Source organism: Calliphora vicina, chromosome 3, assembly GCF_958450345.1.
Source record: "Calliphora vicina chromosome 3, idCalVici1.1, whole genome shotgun sequence".
Lineage (NCBI taxonomy): Eukaryota > Metazoa > Arthropoda > Insecta > Diptera > Calliphoridae > Calliphora > Calliphora vicina.
Window position 1 is genome coordinate 32,459,854 of NC_088782.1, and position 26,982 is coordinate 32,486,835.

Consider the following 26,982-nt stretch of genomic DNA (forward strand, 5'->3'; position numbering starts at 1 on the left):
TTTTTGCTTAATTGTTTTACGACTTTATAGATATTTCAGGTAAATAGTTTGTTTATTGAATATTGTTTAATCGAGAAGTTTGTTTAATCGAGAAGAAAATATATTTCCAAAAATCTACATCAAATTCAACGGAAATAAGTTTCATACTGACATAAATCACTCGACCTAATTTCATTGCGATCGGTTCAGATTGGTCATAGCTACCATATAAGACTCACTTCTGAAAATCACTTTAATGGGCATAAATCTCGTAAAAATATTGGAATATAAGTAAAATTAAAAAAAAAAAAAATCACTTGATCGGTCCACATTTTTTCCCCTTCCCAAAATCACTCACGAAAACAAAATTATTGAAATTGTAATAGAATAATGATTAGCTCATATACTCAGTGTACGGTATTATATGGTCGGCCTTAACCGACTATACTTTCTTACTTGTTTTAATTGGGAACATTAACAACTATTTTTGAAGGCCACCCTAATATGCACACGTTTTCGTATATTTGCAATGGTAACAGTATATCAAGTATTTTATTGTTTATGTGTAAATGTAGATATGATTATTAGGCCAGTTCAGAGAAAGAAAATTACGCTGATATCGCTTTAAAAAATCAACAATGATCTGGAGCTTTCGATTAATAAGCTGAAGCATAGGATAACACTTTAACATTAACTTGCAAGACATGATCTGGAATTTTTGATATAATTATTTAATAAGGAGCCGATCTAATTGTATATGTAACTACATTTATATTTATTTAAGTTTTTGTATGTGTGTATGAATACATTAACATAGTTTTGTTATAAAAAAAGTTGTTTTATTGCACACAATACAATTGCACAGATACACATACACCCCTATATTTTATTGTAGTGTGCTGCAACACACTACACAGTATTTTGAACTTTTCAACAAGAACTGTAACAACAATTATTGTCGTATGTGTTGAATTTTGAAACTGAATTTTAGTGACAGAGATGCCAGCCCCGTTTAGTTGTAACATTCAGTTGCTGAAATACTCGAGGCTAAATTTAAATAAATAAACTAATGGTTTAAGCAATAAGACATATGCATTTCCTTTTTAGATTTTATTTAAAGATATGAAAACTTTAACAGTTACCAAGTTTAGAGAGGAATACAAAAATTTATAGCAATTAAATTTAAGCAAATATTTAAATTTGCTGTAAAATTTGTATTTGCAGTTGCTTAAATTTTACTGCTATTTATAATAACAACAATTAAAAAAGAAAATTACCAAAAACATTTTTCTTTTAAAAATTCAATAATTTATATTCGTGAGTTATTTTTGGAAGTGGACCTTATATGAGAGCTATGACCAATTATGCACCGAACACCATGAAATTAGGTTAGGTGATTTATGGCTATATGAAAGTTATTTATGTTGAATTTTGTGTGTATACGTACATTTTTAAGAGATTTATGCACGTTAAAGTGATTTTCGGAATCGGGTCTATATCACGCAGAGAAAAAATATAATTGGACATGGTTACTGTAACCATTTATATAGTGTTACAAGTTTTTTAACTATATTATAGTCACAGTAAACATTTACATGATTGTGGTAACCATAATATGGTTAACTTACGATTCACATGATTGTCTCAACCATATATATGGTTACAGTAAACATATATATGTTTGTGGCAACCATATTTATGATGAATAATTTTATCATAATATGTTGTTCTCAGATTATGATAAGCCTTAAGCCGAGAGCACCATAATATGATAAGTCCTTCATCATATAAATGGTTGTCACAAACATATATATGTTTACTGTAACCATATATATGGTTGAGACAATCATGTGAATCGAAAGTTAACCATATTATGGTTACCACAATCATGTAAATGGTTACTGTGACTATAATATTGTTAAAAAACTTGTAACAATATTGAAATGGTTACAGTAACCATGTCCAACTATATTTTTTCTGTGCGACTAGTTATGAAACCGATCGTAACAAAATTTGGTGACACGAATTTTGTATATATAAAACTTATTTGGAGCAAAATTTATGTAGATACATAGGTATATAAAATCAACATTTATGACCGATAAAGTCCAATTTCGGGAGGACATTTGTATGGGGGTTAAGTGAAATAATGGACCCATTTAAGCCAGGTACAATAGGCGTCATCCTTTATGTACCAAATTTTATCGAAATATTTTCAAAATTGCGACCTTTACTTTGCGCACAAGGTTTACACGGACGGACATCGTTTAATCGACTCAGCAAGTGATTCTAAGTCGATCGGTATACTTTAAGTTAAGGGTGTTAAAATAATATTTTTGGGCGTTACAAACATCTGCACAAACGCAAATAGTTGTAACTATAGGTTCTCCTAAACATAATTTTTATTAACGTGTATATTTTCTAACGATTTAAATATACGAGATTTGACAGTTTAAGAACATTGTATAAAGTTCACCAGAGATGGCGTGTGTATTCGAGCTTTGACAGTTAATGAACAATCTAGAGTGAAGATGGCAGTGTTAGAAATAGTGGCAGAGGTTGCAGTCGTTAGTTAGTTAGTTAGTTAGTTAGTTAGTTAGTTAGTTAGTTAGTTAGTTAGTTAGTTAGTTAGTTAGTTAGTTAGTTTATGAGAGACGCTATTCGAATAAACATCAACTGAGTGCCTTGAAGTGTGCTGTATTTTTCAAGTGAATTCGTGTACATTATAATGTGTGTCTGTATTTTTGCGAATTTATAAACGTGTATAAAAAAAACACTGAGTGACTATTTAATTCTGTTGTTGTACATTTTAAATAAATAAAGAGTTGTTACAATTTTCAAACTACTAAACGGCTTTTATTTGCAATCAAAAGTATCCGATTTATTTAAAGGAAATAAACCAACGTTTTGAAAAGGTTAAAACGTAACAATATGAAATATTCTATGTATCATTTGCCAAAATAATTCTGTGGACTTTTAATAAAACAACTTCTGTTTAATTTTAAAATTTTTCAGGAGAGCGCACAAACTGTTAAATTGATCGATAATTATTTTATTATTTGCCCTTAAAAAATTTCGGAAGCTTTGTATAATTCTTTGATACAAATAGTACAGTTCTTCAAGATCAAACAGTAAAATAATTATCGATAAATTTAACAGTTTGTGCACTCTCCTGAAAAATTTGAAATTTCCACTTAAGTTGTTTTGTCAAAAGTCCACAGAATTAAGGGTCTGATTTAGAAACACGAACGAAAATTTTTGTATGAAAGCACTCAAAAATTACATATTTCATACAATAAAAAAATTTTCCAATTTCTGAACTATTTCCAGTATTTGGTACTTTAAAAAATTATCTTAAATATGTCACAAAAACATTCCTCAAAATAGAGTATTTTGTAAATTTAAGCTTTACAGATGTTCAAGAAGGAAATTGGTAAATTTTCTTCGAACGAACAAAAGGGGACTTTATGGTACTTTCTGATCCTTTATATATTTGAAAAGAAATGGACCTATAAATTGGCCTCCAAGGTCGTGCAATTTGATGCCTTTCGATTATTTCCTGTGTGGCCAGCAACAATTGACGCCTTAGAGGCCAACATTTTTCGTATTATTCGTGACTTCAGCAATGCTCGAAAAAGTGGCCCAATATTTGACGTCCAAAATCATATGCCCGAAATCATTATCAAATGTTAATGCCAATGTATTGAACTTTGTTAAAACTTATAAACAATTGAATCATGAAGGCATATAAAACTCGAACATTAAAATTCCAGTCAGAATTTGCCAAAATTGATGGCTGACATTTTACAAAAGTGATTTCATCTCAAGTGGCACAACTTTTGAAACCAATGCCTTCCGATCATTTAAACTTTTTTTTTCATTTTTTGTTTGCATTTTTTTATGGTTACTAGAATTAAAGATTATTCGTTTCAATTTTCGAGAAAAAAATGCATATTTTTTAAATAAATTGTCAGGAAAATATAAATTTTACTGTTTTTTTTTATCGATAAATCGAATTTTATTTAATCGGTTTTCCGAATAATCGTAAAAAATTCTGTATTTGAACTTAATTTCAAATTATTTGAATTAAATTGCCATGCATAATTTAAATTTTTCAATTTTTATTCGAATAATTAAATATATTTTAATCGGTTTTCCGAATATTCGTCAAAATTTTGCCTTTGTATGAAATGTTAATCTGCTATAATATAAAAATAATATTAATTATAAGTTTTTTTTATCCATCGGTTTCTTCTTATTCGCAATTTTTGATGTTGCGATTATTCGTCCTCAAAATTATTCGTTAAAATTGTATAAACAAAAATAAAAAGTAAAATATATATTTTTTTTTTATAGTTGTCAAGAAAATATAAATTTTGCTGTTTTATTCGATTAATCGAATTTTTTTTAATTCTTCAGCATAAAAAAAAGCTTAGATCTTTTTCATTAAGAACTACTCGGTTACTTAGTGGGATGCGAGCACGATATATGTAAAATTTTTAAAGACTCAGAGTTTTCATATACATTTTGTACATTCATGTAAATAAACTGCATAAACTACAACTATGAATAACACAAGGCAACAAAAATTTAAAGGCTTTTAAAACCACAATACAATTTTGATGTATTGTGGTTCCAGTAGTACAAATATGATTCAAATTTTGAATTCTATGGAGGTTTTTTTAAAAATATTTTTAAGTAAAATTATAATTTTACTGAGATTTACATAGCCATTAATATTGCGTTTCAATCGGCTCAGTAGTTTCGGAGATATAATATCAAATTGAAGCAAACAATTTTTTTGTTTAATAAAAATCATAAAAAATCGAAAACGGCAAACGGAACACGGCAAACGGATTGTTTTCGAATTTATGCACAATTAAGTGAATTCGCTCATTGACAAATTTTACCATGTTTGTACTTAGGGCCATGATGTATAAAATCTATATAGTGGTTATTCAAGTCTTTTTTCTGTTGACCTGTGTAATCATTTTTGTTTTATTTTGTTATTTCAACTCTAGACAAATAGACAAATGTTAGTTTTAGTAGACACAATAACCGTGATAAATAAATAAACAAACACATTAAATATCTACATACATATGTATGCACAATAAAAGCGGAATAGCGGAAATGCATTCAAATAAAAGTATTTAAACTCATACATATGTATATGAACATTCATTTATTTCTCCATTTAACATTAATGATACAAATTCATATTTCTCTGCAAAAAAAAAACAAATCACTTAAAAACGACAAATGTGCAATGCAGTTTTATAAAAAAATTTGTTAGAAAAATAAAATAAACCTAAAAAATCAAATTCAAGCTAATGGAATAATCAGATGTTGATGCATTTTCACCTGTCAGGGCCATGTACTATAAAATACAAATTGTTTACTGATGTCGCTAAAACAATTGTGGTGAAATATTTAATGTTTTTTTTGTTTATGCTGAATTTTTACATGATGTTGGTGATGTTGCTAATGTTTTAGTTGTTCTCGTTTTTGTTTCCATTGTTGTTAAATAAATGGCTTTTTACAATACAATATGAGCAGTACAATGAAATGCCAATTTTTTTTTTCGTGTTCTACAAATTCATTGTTATTGCGGTTAAATGCAAAAATAAAATCTATAAATTTACAAATTTGTATAATCAAGGTGTTTACATTTAATGCTGGTACTCTACTCTCTCTATCTCTTTCTCTCTGTATTTAACTCTGACACAGAGTATTTATTTATTGATTGTTGTGGTCAGGACGTATACGTAATATTTTAGTTTAGCTCAATTGTTGTGTTTAATTATTAATCATACGCCATGTATGACCCCTTTTATTTATATGCAGGTTGCCAGTATGCAGGACCATTTGTATAAACAAGATATTATTTTGTTTTGTAGTCTCATTTATTATACCCTTCACCATGAGTGGTATGAGGGTATATATAAGTTTGTCATTCTGTTTGTCATAACTTAGATATATGATTCATACATCAATATATCGCGAATTCTTCCGGCTCGATAGCTATTTAAAATTACCACAATAGACCCACAAATGACTGAGATATAAGGAAAAAGCCTGGACAACCTCGATTATTGACTTATTTTGGATCTATATCTGGATTACTTAGTCATTAATATAGACAATATGGATATCCAATAATATATATTTTAAAGGCGGTCAAATCGGGAAAATATTTTTAATCCGAATTTTTTTCATAAAAATTTTTTTTCTACAATGGATCAAAATCGGGAAAAATATTTTTTTCAGCAACATTTTTTTTCAAATTTAAAACAAAAAAAATATTTTCACCAAGAAATATTTTCAATATTTATCTTAAAATATACTTTTGTGAAGGGTATACAAGATTCAGTAGAGCTGAATAGAGCTTTCTCACTCATTTGTACCCTTTTATGAATATAACCGAATTGTTTACGTGCAACTTTTGTTTGTTTTCCAATTATATTTTAGTTTTTTTTTTTTTGTATAAATATTTTATGTTTATACATATACATATTTCCTATCTTAAAATTGATCTTTTATACGCTTTTGCACTGCAACTATGTACTTGAAATAGCCTATACATTAGGGTGGGTCAATTTTTTTGACTACTAAGCGTATAGCAAATTCCTAATCTACGGAAAATTCTAAGAACTTTTCCAGAAGAAACCATGGTTCTAAAATCAAAATCGATCTTCCGGTTTTTTACGAGAAGATTTGGAGCTCAAGACCTCTTTTGCTAGGAGACCTCGGGTATGTTCAATTTTAAAAATAATAATATTTCTTCGTTTGTGTTCCGATTTCAAAAAATTACATATATATAGAATCTTCTATATATATGTCGAGTACTACATATAACATCTCGTAGCTATCAATTATCTCTTATAGCGTAAGAGATATTGGCATTTGAATAATACATTTTTAACATTTTTACCCACCGTACTCCAGTTTTTTGATGACAGCGGTTTCAAATATTTTCCGATTTTCTCTATTTTTAATTTATAGGACTAACAAGAAATGTATATATAACATAAAGAAATAATTGATTAAAAATAATGACTGAGTCCAAAGTTATGCTTAAATTTCAAAAAATGTCTAAGAAGATGTATAAAGAATATATAGCTACGAGATGTTATATGTAGTACTCGACGAGAAGATTCTATATATATGTAATTTTTTTGAAATCGGAACACAAACGAAGAAATATTATTATTTTTAAAATTGAACATACCCGAGGTCTCCTAGCAAAAGAGGTCTTGAGCTCCAAATCTTCTCGTAAAAAACCGGAAGCTCGATTTTGATTTTAGAACCATGGTTTCTTCTGAAAAAGTTCATAGAATTTTCCGTAGATTACGAATTTGCTATACGCTTTACCACGTTTTTTGGGCCCGAACAAATTGACCCACCCTACTATACATACTCATTTAAAATGGGCTGACACTTATTTTTAAAAGGTCAACTTAACTTTAAAAAATTCAGAAAACTGGGATTTTAAAAATTTACTCAAAGAACATTACTATTTTACATACCTATTTACCTTAAATTGTTGTATTTTCTATTGATAATTTTCTTTTTATTCATTAATTTAATGCAATAGAACTTATTCGTACCAACCTAATGCATTATATATTGGATTGTTCATTTACATACTTAAGTGACATGACTTCAAAAGCCCACGTTAAATAATACCCGCGGGATATTGTATGTGCAATATGTAGTTTATTCGTTGTTTTTATTTATTTTATTTTTTTCGTATATTGTCTGGCTGAACGGAAAAAAACAAAGTGTTAACTATGTAAATCAGATATTGATTTTTTGTTCATTTAATTACACGGTGCTACGATGAAAAAAAAAACTTGGAAAACGGCCTAGCGTGGGTTATAGGTCTTTCTGAGTACACTACAAATCAGAAGTTATTCTAAAAAACCGTTTTCAGTGATGTTCGTCGACTTATCGACCTGTAGCTCAGTCAGTTTTTGTCCGACTTTAAATTTTTTAAGGGTTTTGGAAAGAAAACTGATTACGCTTCGAAATTACCTGCATTTTTTGATACATTTGTAACTTATAAGCAGGGAAACCAAAATATGCAAATGCATGTTTTTTCTGGTTAGTCTAATGAGCACATGGATAAGATATTTACACGTTTCAGAACTATTTAAGAATTTTGGCATCGATTTGTTAGTGCATATTTTTGCATATTTTACCCTTAAATACATATTTTTGCATATATTTGTTTTAAGAGCATATTTATGTGATATTTTGCGTTTTTAGAGCATATTTTACTGTTTAATAGCATATTTTGAGTTTATCAAAAACAAATTTTGTCTTACTTATTTTTCGCTGTTGTGTGACAGGTTTTTACTTCCTTTGTTTAAAATTCAAAATTGAAAAATAGATGGCTTTTCACCAAAAAAAAAATTTAAAAAACAGAAATTTTTTTTATCCAAAAACTGAAAAACTGAAAAAAAATTTTTGTTCACCTAAAAATATTAAATATTTTTATTTTGAAGTATAATTAGGTGAAGGGTATATAAGATTCGGCACAGCCGAATATAGCTCTCTTACTTGTTTTAATATAAAATAAGCACTATTTTAATAATAGCTCCATCTAAATATCAAATTTTAGTTCTAATTCAAACTTAACCTTCTAAGTGTTAAAGAAATATTGTCTTTTAAATTTGCTCCTGTAACATCAGTTGATGTCGAAAGAACATTTTCTATGTTTAAAAATGTTTTCAGATCCAATAGACAACGATTTTTATTTGAAAATTTAAGTAAATTTTTTTGGGTTAAAAATTATGTAAGTTTGTTTTTTTAAGAGCATATTTTTTAAATTTTAAGAGCATATTTTAAAGTTTTTACTGCATATTTAAAGCGCCTAAAACGCTTTTTTTAGAGCATATTTCCGGTTTCCCTGCTTATAAGTATTGTTTTTGTTAAGAATATCTAAAAGAAAAACAAAATTTATCAACTTTTTTGATTTTAGTCGATTTTCATTGCTTATATTGATATGAAAGTTTATAAAACTTTATACCAACATATATAGGACATTTAGTTCTTAATAAAACATGGTTTTAATTATTCAAATCGGATTAAAATTGTAAAAGTTATTCAACTTTTAATTAACACCATTTTTAGTATTTTCACCCCCAGCGCATATGAATAAAAAAAAAAAAAAAAACTGTAGAAAAACAATTGTTTCGAACTTTTTCAAAAAAGTTAACAAGTAATATCTCATTTTTCCCATATAAAATTGTCTTTAAAACACTGTGCAAAAATTAAAATAACTATTGTTGAATTTGAAAAATTATGAAAAAAATCGATATACATTTTATGCATACATTTTATGAAAGCTTAATTCTTTGTATATCCATAGTTGTTTACAATTTTGAAATCGGTCTAAAAATGTCTGAGTTAAAGGTGCTAAAGTACTACGACCTACCCTAAAACCGTTTTTTCAAAATAACTCAAAATTTTGAAGGTGTTTCAAAATCTTTGGAAAAGGTTTTATTATGTCCTCACATAGGCCTACAACCTCCATTAGGTCGCTTTTCAAGTTCTGACAAAAAATGTCATTTTGTAGCAGAGTGTTATCATAGAAACACTATAAAATTATTGCAATAAATGAGAACAACAAATACTTTTGTGAATTTAAAAATTTTAAAAAATAAAAGATAATTATTACGAGACTTATGCCCGTAATTTTAACAAATAGATATCTATCAGTGCTAAGTTACTTATGGAGTAAAAATATTTGGTAATTTTTACCCGTAGATATTGATTTGAAATTAATGTCAAGTTACCTTTTAGGTAACTTTATCTGCTGTTTATTTTACACCGTAGATATCTACTTGTTGAAATTACGGGCATTAACCACGAAAAAATCTTAAGTGCATAATAACAAACTTTGCAGAGAAGAAGTTTTTAATAAAAATATTGGGTGTATGACATAAAAGTGCGGAATTTTTTTCAAATTTGTAGCTTTTATTTTGAGGCCAAGAACGAATCAAGCCAATATCCGATACTCTGTTCCAAAGTGAAGCTTATCCCAGAGAAAGCATTATACATCGATCGATACAAATAGTAGTAGTTGGACGGGGCACGGTCTGGACTATAAAGCGGATGAGTCAAAACTTCCCAACCACTTCATTCCAAATACTTTTTAACAGTTATTGCGACATGTGGCCGAGCGTTATCATGATCGAATATTATGGTTTCATGTTTGGCCGCATATTCTGGGCGATTTTCGACCAATGCTCGCTTTGATTAGTTGCATTCGTTACAGGTTCCCTGTGATGGTCTGCTCAGATTTCAGCAGCTCATAATAGATAGGACACTTTTGCTCCCAGCAAATTCAGAGCATTATCTTAGCGCCATGGATATTTGGCTTAGGTATCGATTCGGCTGGTTGGCCGTTCTTCACATACGATTTCTTATGCTTCGGGTTATTGTAATGGCTCCTTTCGGACATGCAAAATCGTGTTCGGGCATGCAAAATCGTGTTTCAAGGTATCTCAACTTCAATTCATATGGTACCTAATTTCACTGCTTTTGGATGAATCATGCTGCTCGCAAACGTTTTGAAATCGCTACTTAAGTATCTCCCAATGAATTTGCAAGCTCTTGTTGAGTTTTACAACAATCTTCATGGAGTAATGCTTCGATAATAAGGATTGCTTCTGACTTTTCTACAGACCAACTAAAAAAAATAATTCTTGTGATCTTCAACTCATTTGTAAGTGGGGATGTGATGAATTAGCAACACTCTCGAAATATAAACAAATCAACACGAGTGAAACCTCTTCGGAATATAAAATTGTATTTATGGTATCGTTAGTTCTCAGCGATTCCCCATCAACCAGATTCGATTACATTTGGAAGAATTCGACTCCAGGATCAAAAGCTTTTTGTAGGCCAATAAGCTTTGTTTATGTATATACACTGGTGCATATTCCTATAAACGCACACTACTTTTTTTAAAAATTTCACGTCTGCTTTTATACTTTTCCACTTAAAATAGCACCAAGAACATTTGATCGCATAATTAAGGCAAACAACAAGAATAAGAAAAAAAGCTTGTTTACTTGCAAAAAGTACCGTTAAGTTGTCTCTCATTAAAAAAGTTAAATTTTGCTTTTGGGTGAGAACAACAAAGATATAACAAAAATACAGAAAAAAATTAAGTGCATTTATAGGAATATGCACCAGTGTAGTATATAATGGAATCCAAAACAATAACACATATTAAAGCGGAAATTTAAAACTTTGCAACCGATAACAATCGAAATAGAAAATTATTCCTTTAACATTTCCTTTGATTTAAAATTAATATAGCCTATTTATTTTGCCTAACTTTGGAGTCAGTCATGATTTTTTTAAATTGACATATACAATTGTTGTTAGTCCAATAAAATTGAGAAAATCGGGAAATGTTTGGACCGGCTGTTATCAAAAAACTGTTAAAAATTTAACAGTGTTTAAGAGAAAGTGCTTGTTAATCAAAACGTTTTCCAACACTCAACACTAGCAGCAACACCCACCAAACTATATACATAAGGTGAATGTCTACACTAATATAGCAATGACACAATCCATAACCAATTACTACATATTAATAGTTTGAGAGTCACTGCTAGAGTATTAGACTGACCAGATTCACCAATACAATAAAAAATTAATAACAACATTTAGGAAATAAAATTTTTAATTTAAATTTATTTATTTTTCCAAAAGAAAAACAAAAAAAACAATTAAATATACAATATAATGTGGTAAATACATATAAAACATTTTTTTTTATTATTTATTTCATTCATTTCTTTACTTTTTCTCTTAAATTTTTTTTTTTGGTTGTAAGTTTTGCAAATTTGTTTTTATTTTTTTTGTTGTTTTGTAATGTTAAACATTTATTTATATTTTATAAATTAATAGTTGTTAGTTTTAGTTAATTTTGCTTAAATTTTCTTCTGATTTTGTTTGCTGTGAGTATTTGTTGTTTTCTAATTAATTTTTTATTTTTTCTTAATTTTAAACATATAATGCAGACATAAAATACAGACACATACACAATATAAGTTTAATTGAATTGAATTTAATAAGTTAATTATAATAATGGCAATAATTTTCATTTAAATGACACTAAATTATATAGTTAATTAATAATACAGTTAGTTAATTAATATTATTTTTTATTATTTATTTTAATTTAGTTTAATTTTCTTTTCGTATTTAAATTAAATTTCTGTTTTGGTGATCTTTTAAGAGCTTTTTTGAGTTTTGCACACAAAAACCATAATTAATTTAAAAATTATTGTATTTTAATTGTTTACAAAAATAATGATTTAGTTGTAAATTATTTTAATTTAAGAGTAATTTTTCTAACTATTTTAATTTGTCACTTGTTTTTCTCATGTTTTCTAAATATTATTTTGATTTTATAAACGATTTTCGTTCGGCTAGAGCTGATTACTTGAGTTTTAATGAATGTCAAATGTGAACCTACCCACCCTGAAAGTAATTAGTAACCCAAGACATCAGTGCATTGTTATAATAAATTAGGATTTTTTTGTCTAAATGAGCTCATTTCTTATTAACTTATTCGTCCTATTTCATTTGATAATTCCACATATGTACATTATTTGTTTGTTGACCAAACATTTTAAGAAAAGGGAGAATCCATATCAAAACGGACAAAAAACTGTTATTTTCGGATTTGACATCTTCGATTTTAATGACTTTTTCATCGGACGTTTTTAAAAATTTAAGAAAATAGAAAACAGAACACATTTGAATCAATTTCAATTTATATGGTAAAAAACAGCTGCTTAAAATTTTATATGAATTTATATGAAAAAACGTACTTTTAATAACGTTTTTCTTTATAACTCCTGAAATACTCGAGTCTCTATCGAAATTATTTTGCACGAATATAGTAGAGGGTATAGTTGTCATCGTACCATGTTCTTTTCGTACCGCGATCTTTGATGTTTTTTTACATTGAAATATATACTCCGAATATTGACCTTTAACCTTTTGGATGTAAACAATTTTATTCACACAATTTTAAATACAATCACCCCTATCGCGAATAAATATTTCACATAAAATATGTTCACTTTTCCTTTTTTCGTTCATCAACTTCGTTCACGTGAAAAAATTCCCCATGTTGTGAATTTTTTAGATGGAATTTTGTAAACAATAAGCAGCTGTTACGAACAAAATTAACTATTGTGAATTAAAAGTTCATGGGAACATCACGATAGCAATTTTCCCTTCGAGGGAAATGGATATTTCATGGGAACAAAATTTCACATGTTATTGCCGATAGGGGTGAATATATTTGGCTTTAAAATGAAGTCAAAAATTATGCTGGTATTTGAGTAGTTTCAAAGATATGAGCAATTATGTATATATAATTTTCGCGATAATTTTACATCGCAATGAGTTTCCATTGAAAAAGTCACTGATAAGAGGAACATGTAGGATATATTATGTATATGCTTTCACATGTATCCTCCCAAAAGTTATTTAAAATTTAGTATTTGCCTTCATAAAATATTGTAGTCGCTCATTCTAGATGACATAGGCCACAGGATTAACATTTTAAAGAAGAAAATGTATCCTATCAATTGTAAGAATAACATTTAGTTTAAGACCAAAAACGAATCTAGCCACTTTCGGATACTCTGCATCGATCGAAACAAATGGTAGACTGAAGGGGCAAGGTCTGGAATATAAAGCGGTCGAGGCAAAACTTCCCAACCACTTCATTCTAAATAATTTTCAACAAGTATTGCAACATGTGGCCGAGCGTTGTCATGATGGAATAATACGGTTTCCAGTCTTGCCCCATATTCTGGGCATTTTTGGCCAATGCTCGCTTCAAAGGAATCAGTTGCGATCGATATAGGTTCACTGTGATGATCTGGTCAGATTTCAGCAGCTCATATTAAATAGGAACCTTTGGTCCCACCAAATACAGAGCATTACCTTAATGCCACGGATATTTGGCTTTGGTATCGATTAGGCTGGTTGGTCGGGCTTCACATACGATCTCTTACGCTTCGGATTATAGTAATGGATCCATTTTTCATCGCAATTAATGATTCGGTGCAAAAATGGTTTTCTTTTATGGCGTTCAAGCAGCATTTCAGACATGGAACGGCTTCAATTCGTACGGTAAACAATTTCTCCGCTTTTGGATGAATTCTGCTGCTGCCAATTTTTTTTAAATTGGAGTTTGAGTTGCTTCCAATGATTTAGCAAGTTCTTGTTGAGTTTAACAATAATCTTCATGGAGTAATGCCTTCAATGCTTGGTTTTCAAACATTTTTGGCTGGCCTGGACGGCACTTTTCTTCAAATTAAAGAAGTAAAGCAAAACTTCACGCATATGACGAATCTGTGGTACAAAATTCGATATTTTCCAAGGAAAAATAAACTTTGTTTTTTACACTATAATGTTCAATAACTAAGTGAGAATAAATGACAGTTATGTACCCTTCAAAATGACATAAGTTTTTCCAAAAAAAAAAAAACGCGTTCCAAAGATATGCCATTTATTGTGCTCTAGATTGGTCAGTCATATCAATTCAAAATAAAAATATGAGCATAAATATCTCAAGAACTGAAAGAGATAACCAGCACATGGAAACAGAACAACAGAACAATTTAAAACATCTTGACATTCGGATAGGAACTGAAGTTTTAGTGATTTTTTTTTAAATTTTGTAGGCTCGAGATAAGAAACTTTTCAGGAATGCCCACTATTGCTCATTCCAACTACGAACCCATGTAAATCCCAGTGAATTTGAAAACCATCTGGGTTCTGGCTGTGTGAAATTTCATTAAGATATTCGCAATCGTTCTTATTACCATACGCCCTTGTTCTGAAATGCGCATATCGCTTAAATTCGATTTGAAAACGCCAAACGCTGAAACGAATACCAAAACGGCAGCAAATCCTGTAGTTTTCAGAACATGCTGAAATGCGTTTTGTGTAGGGTTTTTAATTTCCCGACCTTTTTTGATTCCCGGAAATCTGAAATTTTTTTTCTACATTCCCGGGTACCCGGCTATTCCCGAAATATATAATGATACTGTAAATTAGGAATATTATAGCCAAATTTCATATAAAAACTTAATGTTATAATTACTAAATATCAGAGCTTAGAATTAATTAATAAAATTTGAGCTTAATTCACTAAAATCTTAATCCGTAATTAAAAAATGTCAGCCTTTCATTCCGTATATCCATTCCTAATATTTAATTTTTAAGATTCAATCCAAAGCCTTTGTTTAAACTGAATTAATTTTAAAGTTAATTAATAACAGAATTTATTTAAATTTTGAATGATTAAATTTTTGTTAAATCAAATAATTTTCAAAATTAATTGAAAATATTGTCTTAAACCTTTTTTGTACTAGATTTTAATTGAAGAAAAATTTAATCATTTAATAAATTGTTTAAGCTATTTTGTTATGGATTTGAAGAAGAAATTAGAATGATTCAATAAGAAATAAATTCTATAAATAATGAATTCTATTTTTAAATTTTCATACGATAAACCCCAAATAAATAATAATAATAACCGGTCTATTATTGCCAAGATATAAGAACAAAACTGTAAAAAACTTTTCACTGTTTTTTGGTGAAAAAAATAGAGTTCTAACTTGTTTTCTATGTATTTTCGTCAGTTTTTAATTCCTGGGATTCCCGACTAAAAATCCTGGGAATCGGGTAGTGACAAATTGGCAAAATTCCCGGGAAAGTTGTACCGGGAATTCTCGGGATAAAAACCCTAGTTTTGTGTTTTTCAAACCGTAAGCGATTTGAAAATGCTGCGATTTCCTGCACATGGGCGATAATAAAATGTTTCTAAACCAGTGGTAGGCGTTCATATTGTTCAGATTACGAAGATTTTCGAATGTAAACAATAGAGAGTAATAGAGAGTAAAAATACAAATATTTCAATCAGTTACTTGATATTTAAACACAAATTAAAATCTCTCTATTTGCCTACCAATGTTCTAAACCACTGACCAGTGATCGGCACTCTTAGCCACCAGGGGCCGAACGATATTTGACAATACGAAACTCGTTAAAGTTAACTAAACGAAAACAAATTGGAATTGTGCTTCAAAAACATAATCAGAAAATGGGTTTTATGCAACATTACAAAACATTTACCAATTTTGCCTAATCTGCTTGTGGTGACCACTGAACTGATAAAATGAGTGTAACTACTTATTAAGACAATTTAGATTTTTTCCGATAAGTTTTAATTCAAAAGACATTCATATATTCTCAGCAATGCTTACACTACCAAAATCGTTATAAACTATCGATAGTAATTGGTTTTTTTAATTACATTTTTTTTAATACTTAATACAATTACAATAAATATGAAAAAAAATTGGTTTTTCTTAATCATGTTCTAATTTGTCGGTTAATAATATTTAAAATGTGTGTTTTTGTTGTTGTTTTTGTTTTACAAATTTTATTTGTTTCACTAAACAGTTACAATATGATCCCACTAATTAACTGTAAATAACGCTAGATTCAGCCAACCATTTCATTTCAATACATTACATACTAAACGTACTCGAATGTATGTATGACTAAATGTTGAAGTAAATGTTATGAATGTTTGATTAAATGTTTGTTTGTTTGTTTGTTTTTTAACAAATATTTTCTATATTATATATATTTTTGTTTGTATAGGAGGAGGTCATTATAAATTATCAACTACATGTTTCGTTTTTATTTTTTTTAAGTTTACAATTTACGTTTTATTAATCAATACATATATAATAAAAATATATTAAATATACATTTTTTGTTGTGTTATTTTGTAATAGCAATTTATTGTAAATCAAGTAAGTCTAACTAATCAAATTTTAAAAATAAATTATAAATCAATTTTGTTGTTTTTATTTTATTTCACCGGAAATAAAATATTGTATTGTTAAAATGTATTTCTTTAGTAATAATTATTTATCAAAAAAATGCTACATCGTAATTAAAAATATAGTTATTGCAATTTTTTTTCATTTATATACATTTGTTTCATAACGTTTCATTAACACTATTTAAACCGTAAATTAATAAGAAAATTGTTTTCTTTATTTTATTCACATTTTCAAAACAAATTATAACCGATATTTTTAATTTATTTTAAGATAAACATCTGTCTGCATCAGTTTCCACGCAAGGATCTAATTCTTCTGCAAATATAAGAAAACTGTTGTGTCTTGGCTAATTTGTGTCTGTGCTCCATGTGTTGGTGAACACATCCGGTATCAGCATGTACTTAAGACGGCGAATACAATGGACAACTATGATTGCTTCCCCCATTCCCAAAGAAATTATTGTGACCGGAATTGGAGATAATTTGTTAATCGTCTATCGGTCAATAACAAATGTTTACAAAAGTGGTAGTTCTAGAGTTTATTGAAAACTAATAAATTTATTGATGAGGATTTAGTGCTTAATTTTACAAATCACTTCTTTTACACATTTTTTGTCATCTGCCATGTTGTAAATTAAATATTCACCCTTATCGTGGTTGGCGTAAACGTCATACGCCTACGACAGTTTCGTACTAGATTAAAGATAAAATGCAAACTTGTTCTTTAATCTAGTACGAAACTGTCGTAGGCGTAAGACGTTTACGCCAACCACGCTAAGGGTGATTAGCTTTCTAATCAGCGACCAATAGAATCTTCAAGGAAGAGTTTTAAGTGAGTCAGATAATTTTAAAATAAAGAGTCTTCCAATAGGCGCTTACGAACTTTGACAATTGATAGCGACCGTATTGCTGATGCTGCATCTGTCAAATTGGCTGTCATTCAGTTTGTTTTGCGAGAACGACGTTGGCAGTCACCGCTATGTTCTAATATGATAAAACAAAATTTAGACACATTTTCTTAACTTTAAAATTCATTTAGTTCAGAAACTTTTTAATCGTAAATTCTGTTAAAAATATTAATTAAATTATTGGTTAAATAAATTTAAAAAAAAAAAATAACTATTACTTTTAAATTATTCAATTGTTTACATAAATCACTATTGCGTGACTTTATTAATATCAATAAAATATTACTTTTTTTATTTCAATCTGTGAACACCTTAAATATTTTCCGTGTTTTATATATTTGTAGTTTATTTTTAATTAATTTTTCTATACAATAGTTTAGTTTATTATTTTTTTATTTTAACTACTCTATTCTAAAAAGTTTTTATATTTTGAACATTTTGTTTTACTAATGATACGTAAATAGAGTTTGAGTTTTGTGATGTTTCTTCTTGATTAATTAAATTTTTAAATCGTATATTCTTTTTTACACAATTTTGATTTTATTTCTGTTTAGTTATTTAAGACTACTTTTCGTATTGTAATATAATTTTAATTATATTTGCAAATGATCGGCTCGCAGATCGTCTTAATAACGTGAAATTGCGAACTATCAAAACATCTAATTGAAGGATCATTAAATAGCTCTATTTTAGCACATTCCAAACGTTAAATGGAAACTCTTCAGACAATCAATGAATCCTTACATAATATGGCTTAAAAATAATTATTTATACTCATCAGTTTTTAATATTAATAAAAAAAATTCATTCAAATGAGTTTTGTTTGAAAAATTTTTTCTTGATTTTAACCATGGCATAACAAACCAGGTACAATTATTAGAAAGTATGTTCTCAATTATAATTTCCCTAAAATGTCAAATACATACAAACTAAAGAAAACTGGAAAAACAATAAAAGCAAACGTCAAAAATAAAATAATTTTCAAATATTTTCAATTTAAACAATATTAAAATTTCTCATATTCAAATTTAATTTTAAATAAATGCTTATAAAATTAGTGTTTATAAATGTTCTTTTGAACCAAAAATGTGAACTATGTGATATGTAGCAGATAACATAAAAGATTGGAGTGATGCATGTAGTGTAAATCTGAAGAAACAATATACAATTTTATTTTGCTTCGTTTCTTTTATTTCTGTAGTTTGACATAACAAGGTAACTGATTGAAAGCTCTCCATAATAATTGTACCTGGTTGATTCTGCCATGGATTTTAACATTCTTGAAAGTAATCCTTATTTTTTTATGAAATTAATCATTTTTGATTTAAATTTTAATGAAAATGTCTGTTGGAAAACTGTTTTCAAATTGAATTTTATCTGAAAGATATTTGTAACGAATGCAATTAAAGAGAATAAATTCCTAATAGATACTAAATACATATGTATGTACGAGTATTATTTCGGGTCTGGATTAAAATTTAATTTAACTATGTTAAAAAAATAGTTTTTTCGCTTTTAGCGAAGTTTTAAATATATAAAAGATCTATAAAATGTATCACATATCATCGTTTTGACATACAAGTGTACGTCAAATATTTTTTAAATGCAAGTCGTTGCTAGTGACGCGAAAAATATTTGCAACCACCGCATCATTTTATTTTCAGATTTCAAAATTTGCAGTCTTGATTAAAAAAGCAAAGAAGACATGTATCTTCAGTCAGGCCCCGGTTACATATCATTTCACTTGTGTAATTGCATCAAAAATTGATTTATCCATGAATTTTAGACTAATCAGTGGTAAAAACTATTATGAATTAATTTTAATCCTTTCTGCTCTTTCAGAATCTATGGTGATATTATAAAACCGATCTCAACACCACAGTTAACAGTTATTTTTCAACGTAAAAATAAATGTTCGTATAAAACTTTTAAAAAGAGAGTTTTAATTAGCCGTCATAAAAAAACTGATTTGAAGAGTTTTATTTTTTCCGTCAGAAAATAAACTCATTTCGTTTATTTTCTCCTTTTTTCAATATCTTTCTTTATAGAGTCTATCGATATTATTTGTGTAGTAATTTATTTAATATAAAAAACAACAACTTAATAATAGAAATTGAACAATAACAAATTAAAATCCCACTTGTTTTTATTTCATCGATGTTCATATTGTTACGAAATTGTACTTGAATTCAAATATAACGATTTTATGGGCTGATTTAAAAGTAGCATAATGCTTTCAAATAACAGTGCTGTAATAGCAAACTGTAACATATCTGTGGGCATTATTAAATAAAAGCTTTCAGTTGACCATTGATCGTAAGTTGGCAACGCTGTTTGAATTCGAATATTCAGTTAAGGAGCATTGTAGAAATAGAGCTTTCTAGATGGTAATGCAGTGTTATAAATAGTGGCAGAGGTTGCAGTCGTGAGTCAGTTTATCAGAGACGCTTTTCGAATAAACATCAACTAAGTGCCTTAAAGTGTGTTGTGTTTTTCAAGTAAATTCGTGTACATTATAAATTGTGTCTGTATTTCTGCGAATTTACAAACGTGTATAAAAAACATTGAGTGACTATTCAATTCTATTGTTGTTGTACATTTTAAATAAATAAAGAGTTGTTACAATTTTTAAACTACTAAACGGCTTTTATTTGCAATCAAAAGTATCCGGTTTATTTAAAGGAAATAAACCAAACGTTTTGAAAAGGTTAAAACGTAACAATATTTTATATCAGAATGGTGTAAAATCAATAAATTTCAATTTTATATATCTATTTAATCGCTTATCCAATTTCTACAATATTGGTCTCATAGTAATACTTAATATATTTTTCTAAAAATTCCTTTTCTTTTGAACACAGGACATTGAAACAAAATATTCTGCATGAACAAAGGATATATGCATAAAAAGAAGGTATCTTCCGTTTTCTTTAAGTGTTTTGCACGCATCTATTAAACAAATATCGAAAGCATTTATACCAAATATTATCGAATTCAGAATAGTAAATGTTCAAAAGTTAATTTTTTTAATCGAAATTTTTCGTTTCATCCCGTTTGAGTCATTCAATAAATTCGATTCAATATCGAATTATTTCTGTAAAAAAAATTCTCAAACTTAGGAATTAAGCCTTTGAGTTAATTCATAATCAGTAATTTAATAGAATGGCTAAGAGATAAAATTTAATTAAGAGTTAATTCTATTGAACCTTTGCCCTTGAGGGGCCATAATTCTTGGTAATGTTGCTAAATTTTAAAAAAACCTTATTGTACAATTTATAAATTAGGCTGTTTATGTTTGATTTGACTTTATATGTATCACGATTTTTATTTTTCTTCACTACTTAGATCAATTTAAAATTAAACGAATTTTTTCAGAGCTGCTATACACAATCTTCTAATGAATCTTATAAAAATCTCTAAAAATTTCAATATAAACATATTTACATTTCAATTTATTTCCAACTTCAAGTTCATTTATTTTACTTACAACAATTTTTGCAAATATAATTAAAATTTATTTTATTTGACTCCATTTTTGTTTAATACATTTAAATTTATTATTAAAAACTATTTGTTTGGTTGTTTGAAATTTTTTTTCTTTTTTGTTTTTTTTTTATTAAAAAAAAATGTATTTTTAACTTAAAATAGGATCTCAATAGTATGAATAAGATTGGTTTTTACAAACTAAAGTTTCTTATTTAATATTGAAATAGTTTTATTATTATTTTTTTACTATATACTAGGTTTACAAACTGAGATTAAAGGAAACAACTGAATTTTTATATAAAAAAAAATAATAATATGTATGTAGTAAAAATAAACTTAGATTTAAATAATTTTATTATATATTAACAAGTATTTAATTAATTAAAGTATTTTTTTGGAAGAAAACAGTCGAATGTATAGTATAATTTTGTTGCTTTATTTTCTTTTTTTTATTTTTGTATAATATACTAAAATTTATTAAATAATAACACTACTCGAGACATTTTTTTAAACAAAAAAATTTACAGAACCTTCATTTGCATTTTAAATTTTGTAATAAACTTTGGTTTATAGAATGCGAATCTTTTAAAGAAAACTATTATCTCTCAAAACTAAGCCAAACTGTTTCATATATTTCTTAAAAGGCCGATGTAATAGGCCCTAGTGGGGATAGATACTTTTCTTTTTAGATTCGTATTCAAAATCCTTTAGTTTTTACAAAAGATGTATTACAAATGAAAATAATTTATGCTGTAGAGTAGTGTTAGTTTATAGTTTTAATTTCCGCAAAAAAAATATATAGAAGGAAATCATAATTAAAGCCATAGTAGTTTTTAATTTATAGTTTAAAAAATAAACAAGTTTCGTTTAATATTTGTTACAAAAACCAAATAAGTTGAAAGAGAATAATTTTCTTATTAATAAGCTGCTCATTTATTCAAAATCCTTAGCTTAATTTAAGCTTTAAAATAAAAGAAAATATTGGGAAAGTATGATTTTTAAAACTCACAGGCTCAAATCAAACAAAATTTAAAAGTTTTGAAAACTTATAGAGAAATTTATAGAGTAATTATGATCTCTTTCCAATCACTACAGAACTACCTTCCTCTTTTCACACGTTTTCGTTTTCTATAGCAAATTTTAAACGAAACATTTATAAAAATTCGTAAACTAACTTAAATCATAAATTATATTTATACATAAATGTGTATTATAGAGATATATTATAAAAAAAATAAACTTATAAATTAAAACAGACTAAAGTAATATAAGCGTTTTTGTGTGTTTCTTCTGTGTGTTTGAGTTTGAGTTTTAGTTTTTAATGCCAGGCTACTATCTGAAGCCATTCGCAGAGGTATACATGTAGGATGATGAAATTCCATTATTATCAACTAAATCATTGTCAACATCATCATTATCATTCTCATTTCCTGGCTGCCGTTGCAATTTATAGACATCATCATCATTCATCATTTGCTGTTTGCTGTAGTGCAAATCATCCAGTGTGTGTATGGCCATCATTTGCAGATGCCAAAGTAATTTGATTTTTTGCGCTGATATACTGTGCCAGGCGAATAGAAATTCCGTTTTACTGAGATCAGTCTTGCCCGTTAAAATTTGATCACATTCGTCACTGTACAGTACATAATGTGATGAGGTGGTTATAGTTGTATTCGTTTGTTGGGCCAGTACGCCGGTTATGTGCACGTCATCGATCCAAAAATATTTGGAATTTTGAGCAGCCGAATAGAGACGGAAGATAGTATCGGGTGAGTAGATAATGGCATAGCCAGGGCAATAGGGTGGATAATAACGTTCGGAGTATTCTTTAAAACTAACACGCCATTTCGAACGATAGGAACGTTTAACCAATGAACCGATGATTTTTTGGCAAAACAATAAATTTTGTGGATGATTGAAGAGTTCTTGTGAGGCATTAAATGCAGATGAGGATGAGGCTGGTGTTGATGGCGTTTCGGAGGCAAAGATGTTGAGTTTATGAAATATTGAAGATTTTGTTGTGGTGTTGTTGGTGGTGTTGGGTGTCGTCACTGTTGTAGCAATGGTGGGTTTGTCATTATTATACATTTCTTTCAGCTGTTGCTGCTGCTGTTGCTGCTGTTCTTTAAGGTACTTTATTAGCTGTGGTGTATTTACATAAACATCATCATCGACCTTAATCAAAATTTGTGCCTGCGGACAACTGTACAGAAACCATTTAAAGGCCATTATATGTTTATAGGTCATATTGCGATAATCATCTATAAACGAGCCCTGTATTATGTCTCTGTACATATTATTCTCCTGTTGTAAATCCTCTTGTACTTGCTGGCTGGCAACAGCGCCCAACAAGAATAGTACACGTAGCGGAGACTCTGCAGTATGATGGCTTATGCTGCCCCAGGTTTCTCGTATGACTTGTCGTTTTTCATAGTTTTTCGGTGCTGAATGTATTAGAATTAAGGCTTCTATGTGATTGCCACAAACAGGCTGGGGCATGAGAAATTGAAAGTTGTGTAAATCTATCAATTGATTGAAGTCTTCGTGCGGCAGTGCTGATGAGACAGCGGTTAGTGTAGCCCATGATGGTGTAGGTTTGATTTTAAAATCCAGCACTCCTGTGCCCAGACTAGAGGTGAGTGATTGCATGTCCGCCGACAAATCGCTAGTTTTTGTTGTGGTCTTTACATCATAGGTTTGTTTTGTGGTTGCTGTTAAATTGTTATTATTATAATTATTAGTATTATTATTATTGCTATTGTGGTTTTGGTTTTGGTTGTTGCTAATATTTAAGGTGGTTAATGTTGAGGCAGACCCCGTCATTTCATCTACATACTCATTACTTTGTGCGGCCGGCATATGTTTGGATAATAGATCTCTGCCCCAGCCACCACTGCCACCACCAGCACTAACTTGTTGTTGCGCCACTAAAGCTGCTGCAACTGCTGCTCCTCCTCCTCCTGTATTAGCTTTTATTATAAAATTATTACTACTGCCGCTACTGATGACCGCTGTGTTGCTATCAAACATAACTGGCTCTTGTACTGAGATCAACCATATTAGTATGCAGACATTAAGTCCCACTATTAAACCCCAAATCGAACGTTTTTCAAACATGACCTTAAACTTAATTTACACTTTCTCCTCCTTACTTTAGTCTAGCCTAGACTAAGTAGTAGTTGTTGTTGTTGTTTTTTTCTTTATCTTAGTAATTTCCAATAGTTTTTAGTTTAAGCGTTCCTTTTGAAAATCAAATAAATTAAGAATATTTTTGTGATTTTGGTTTTGCTTTGTTGCTTAATTATGTATCAAATATTTGTTGTACTTTTATGTCGTCTTTTTGTCGATAATTGTATAAATTTATTGCTATTGTTGTTGTGTAGTTAAAAATGTTGTTGTTGTTGCTGTTGTTGTTTTTGTTAAATAATTTTTTACGTGTTTTCTGGTACCGCATTGCAGGTTATTGCAATTGATCAAAAATGGACTGCTGGTATTATAATGAGTGTTCTGAAAAGAAACGGAAAACGAAAATTGTTAGAAAAGTTAAATTATTTTCAATTACAAATGAGGATTTAAATCTCGTAATAATAATACAAATTTTATAATAATTTAAAACTTCTAAGAATGAATTTAAGTTTTTTCAACACAATTGATGTCTATTTGACGAATTGCATCTTAAGACTAAAAATTTATTACAAAATTTTATTGCTTCATCTTAAAGCAAACTAGCTGATATATGAAATTCCAAGTATTTAAATTAGAACTTGATGCGAGTACTTTTGAGTATTATTTTTGTATGCAGAAATTATGGGAACGTAAAAAAGTGCACATCTAAGCATAAATGTTTTGTGGATTATTTGACAGAATGCACTTGATGATGGGGACGTTTACAAAGAACATTAATTGTAAAATATGTGACAAAGTACGATCGATCAAGCCACATTATACAATACTCTACACTGAGTAAATGAAAAAAACAACATTTTTTTCTTTCAAAATTTCAATAATTTATTATCGTGAGTGATTTTAGGAAGTGGGCCTTATATGGGACCTGTGAGCTATTGTGGACTGATCGACATATATGAAACTTAACTTGTTAAATTATATTTGAATTCCTAAATTTTTAAGAGATTTATTGAATTCCTAAATTTTTAAGAGATATATAATCGTTAAAGTGATTTCCATAACAGGGCACTATATGGGAGAATGACTAATTATGGACCGAATTAGGTGACAACTTATTTGGAGCGATATATAAATTAAGCATTTATGAGTGATAAAGTCCTATTTCGGTACGAAATTTGTATGGGGGCTAGATAAAATAATGGACCGATTTCAGTTTCATAAAGTGGTTCTGAGTCAATCAGTATACTTTAATGTGGGCGTTTGACGCATAATACCATCCCCATTATTGTGGTGTAGGGTATAAATATTGGAATTCCTACACTAGGGTGGACCTTATTTTTCAATTTTCCTATTTTCGATGCACTCAAGGTTTTAAAAACCAAATGCTGAAACTCATTATAATTTGATACCAAATTTCAAATTTTACATTTTCAATTCTTTAAAAAACGAAATTTCCAAAAATTGTTTTGGATTCTAATACAAATGAAAATTTTAACGATACCTGTTATAGGTTAAGTTTTGATTCTGGTCACAAATTTGATTCGACTTAATTAAACCATCATAACATAAAGTCAAAAATACAGTTTTTAAAGCAATTTCTCATACCAAAATTTCAATCTGCTAGATGCTTTCGTTTCGGCCCTATACAACAATTAATACAAATTTATTTCATGTATGAATAACTAATACTACTGAATTAAGTTACTACCGATCCATAATTATACATATCTCCTAAATAAGGCCCACATCCGGAAAATACACCAAAGAGGTGGGTGTTACATTGATTTTCTTCAATCCGTTTGTAACACATCGAAATATTGATTTATACATATGGGGGATTTCATTTCAAATGAACCAACTTTTGAAATCGATGTCTTCCGATCGGGATGATTGAACCAAGGTCACTCCTATTGGATAGTAATTCAGACACAATTTTTCAACAAGATCGGTCGAGAACTCTCTGAATTGGAAGGGGTCAAAATTTGACATTTTGGCCAAACAGGTGATTTTTCTCATCCATGTAACTTATTATCTATTGTTCTTAGCAAAATGTCTCCCAAATAGTTTAGATTGATATTTCTTTAATTTTTTGAAAAAAAAAATTACAAAAAAAAAAAAAAATTGTTTGTCCGAAATCAAAAACTTTTATTTTGGGTCCTTACAAAGTTCTAAGACAGCGAAATGCAAACTCACACCACTACAGTTTAGATATTGTAGTTGTATGAGTTGAGAATTATTCTCTGGCAAAAACAAAAACAAATAGCTGAAATAATGAAATAAACAAGCATAAAAGCGTAACACAACCTGCTTCTATCAATGCTCATGCGAGACTGACTGTTTTTATACAATGTGTGTGCTTGCGTACATGTGAAAATAAAAACAAGAGAGCTCATTTGAGAGCTCATTGCATTTCGCTGTTCTAAGACGATCTATCCATGTCCGACTGTATAATGAAGCCTAGAGAGAAGGACTTAAGGGATGAAATTTTTTCCAATTATTCTTTGTTGAACAAAAATGTAGAACAAAATGTCCGTCCGACCAAAATGCCTCTCTATACAACTCTTCACAAAGCCT

The 26,982-nt window shown here is 28.7% G+C and overlaps 1 protein-coding gene across 2 annotated transcripts in view; it reads right to left on the reverse strand.

Moving 5' to 3' along the window:
* Positions 1-21,219: 21,219 nt before the first annotated feature.
* LOC135953420 (serine/threonine-protein kinase phg2) overlaps positions 21,220-26,982 on the reverse strand; it is a 61,522-nt gene continuing 55,759 nt past the window's right edge. For both annotated transcript variants that reach the window (XM_065503318.1, XM_065503317.1), the window contains exon 5: positions 21,220-24,789. In XM_065503318.1, the coding sequence (XP_065359390.1) occupies positions 22,615-24,399 (1,785 nt within the window). In that variant the 5' untranslated portion in view covers positions 24,400-24,789 and the 3' untranslated portion in view covers positions 21,220-22,614. The remainder of the gene's footprint in view (positions 24,790-26,982) is intronic.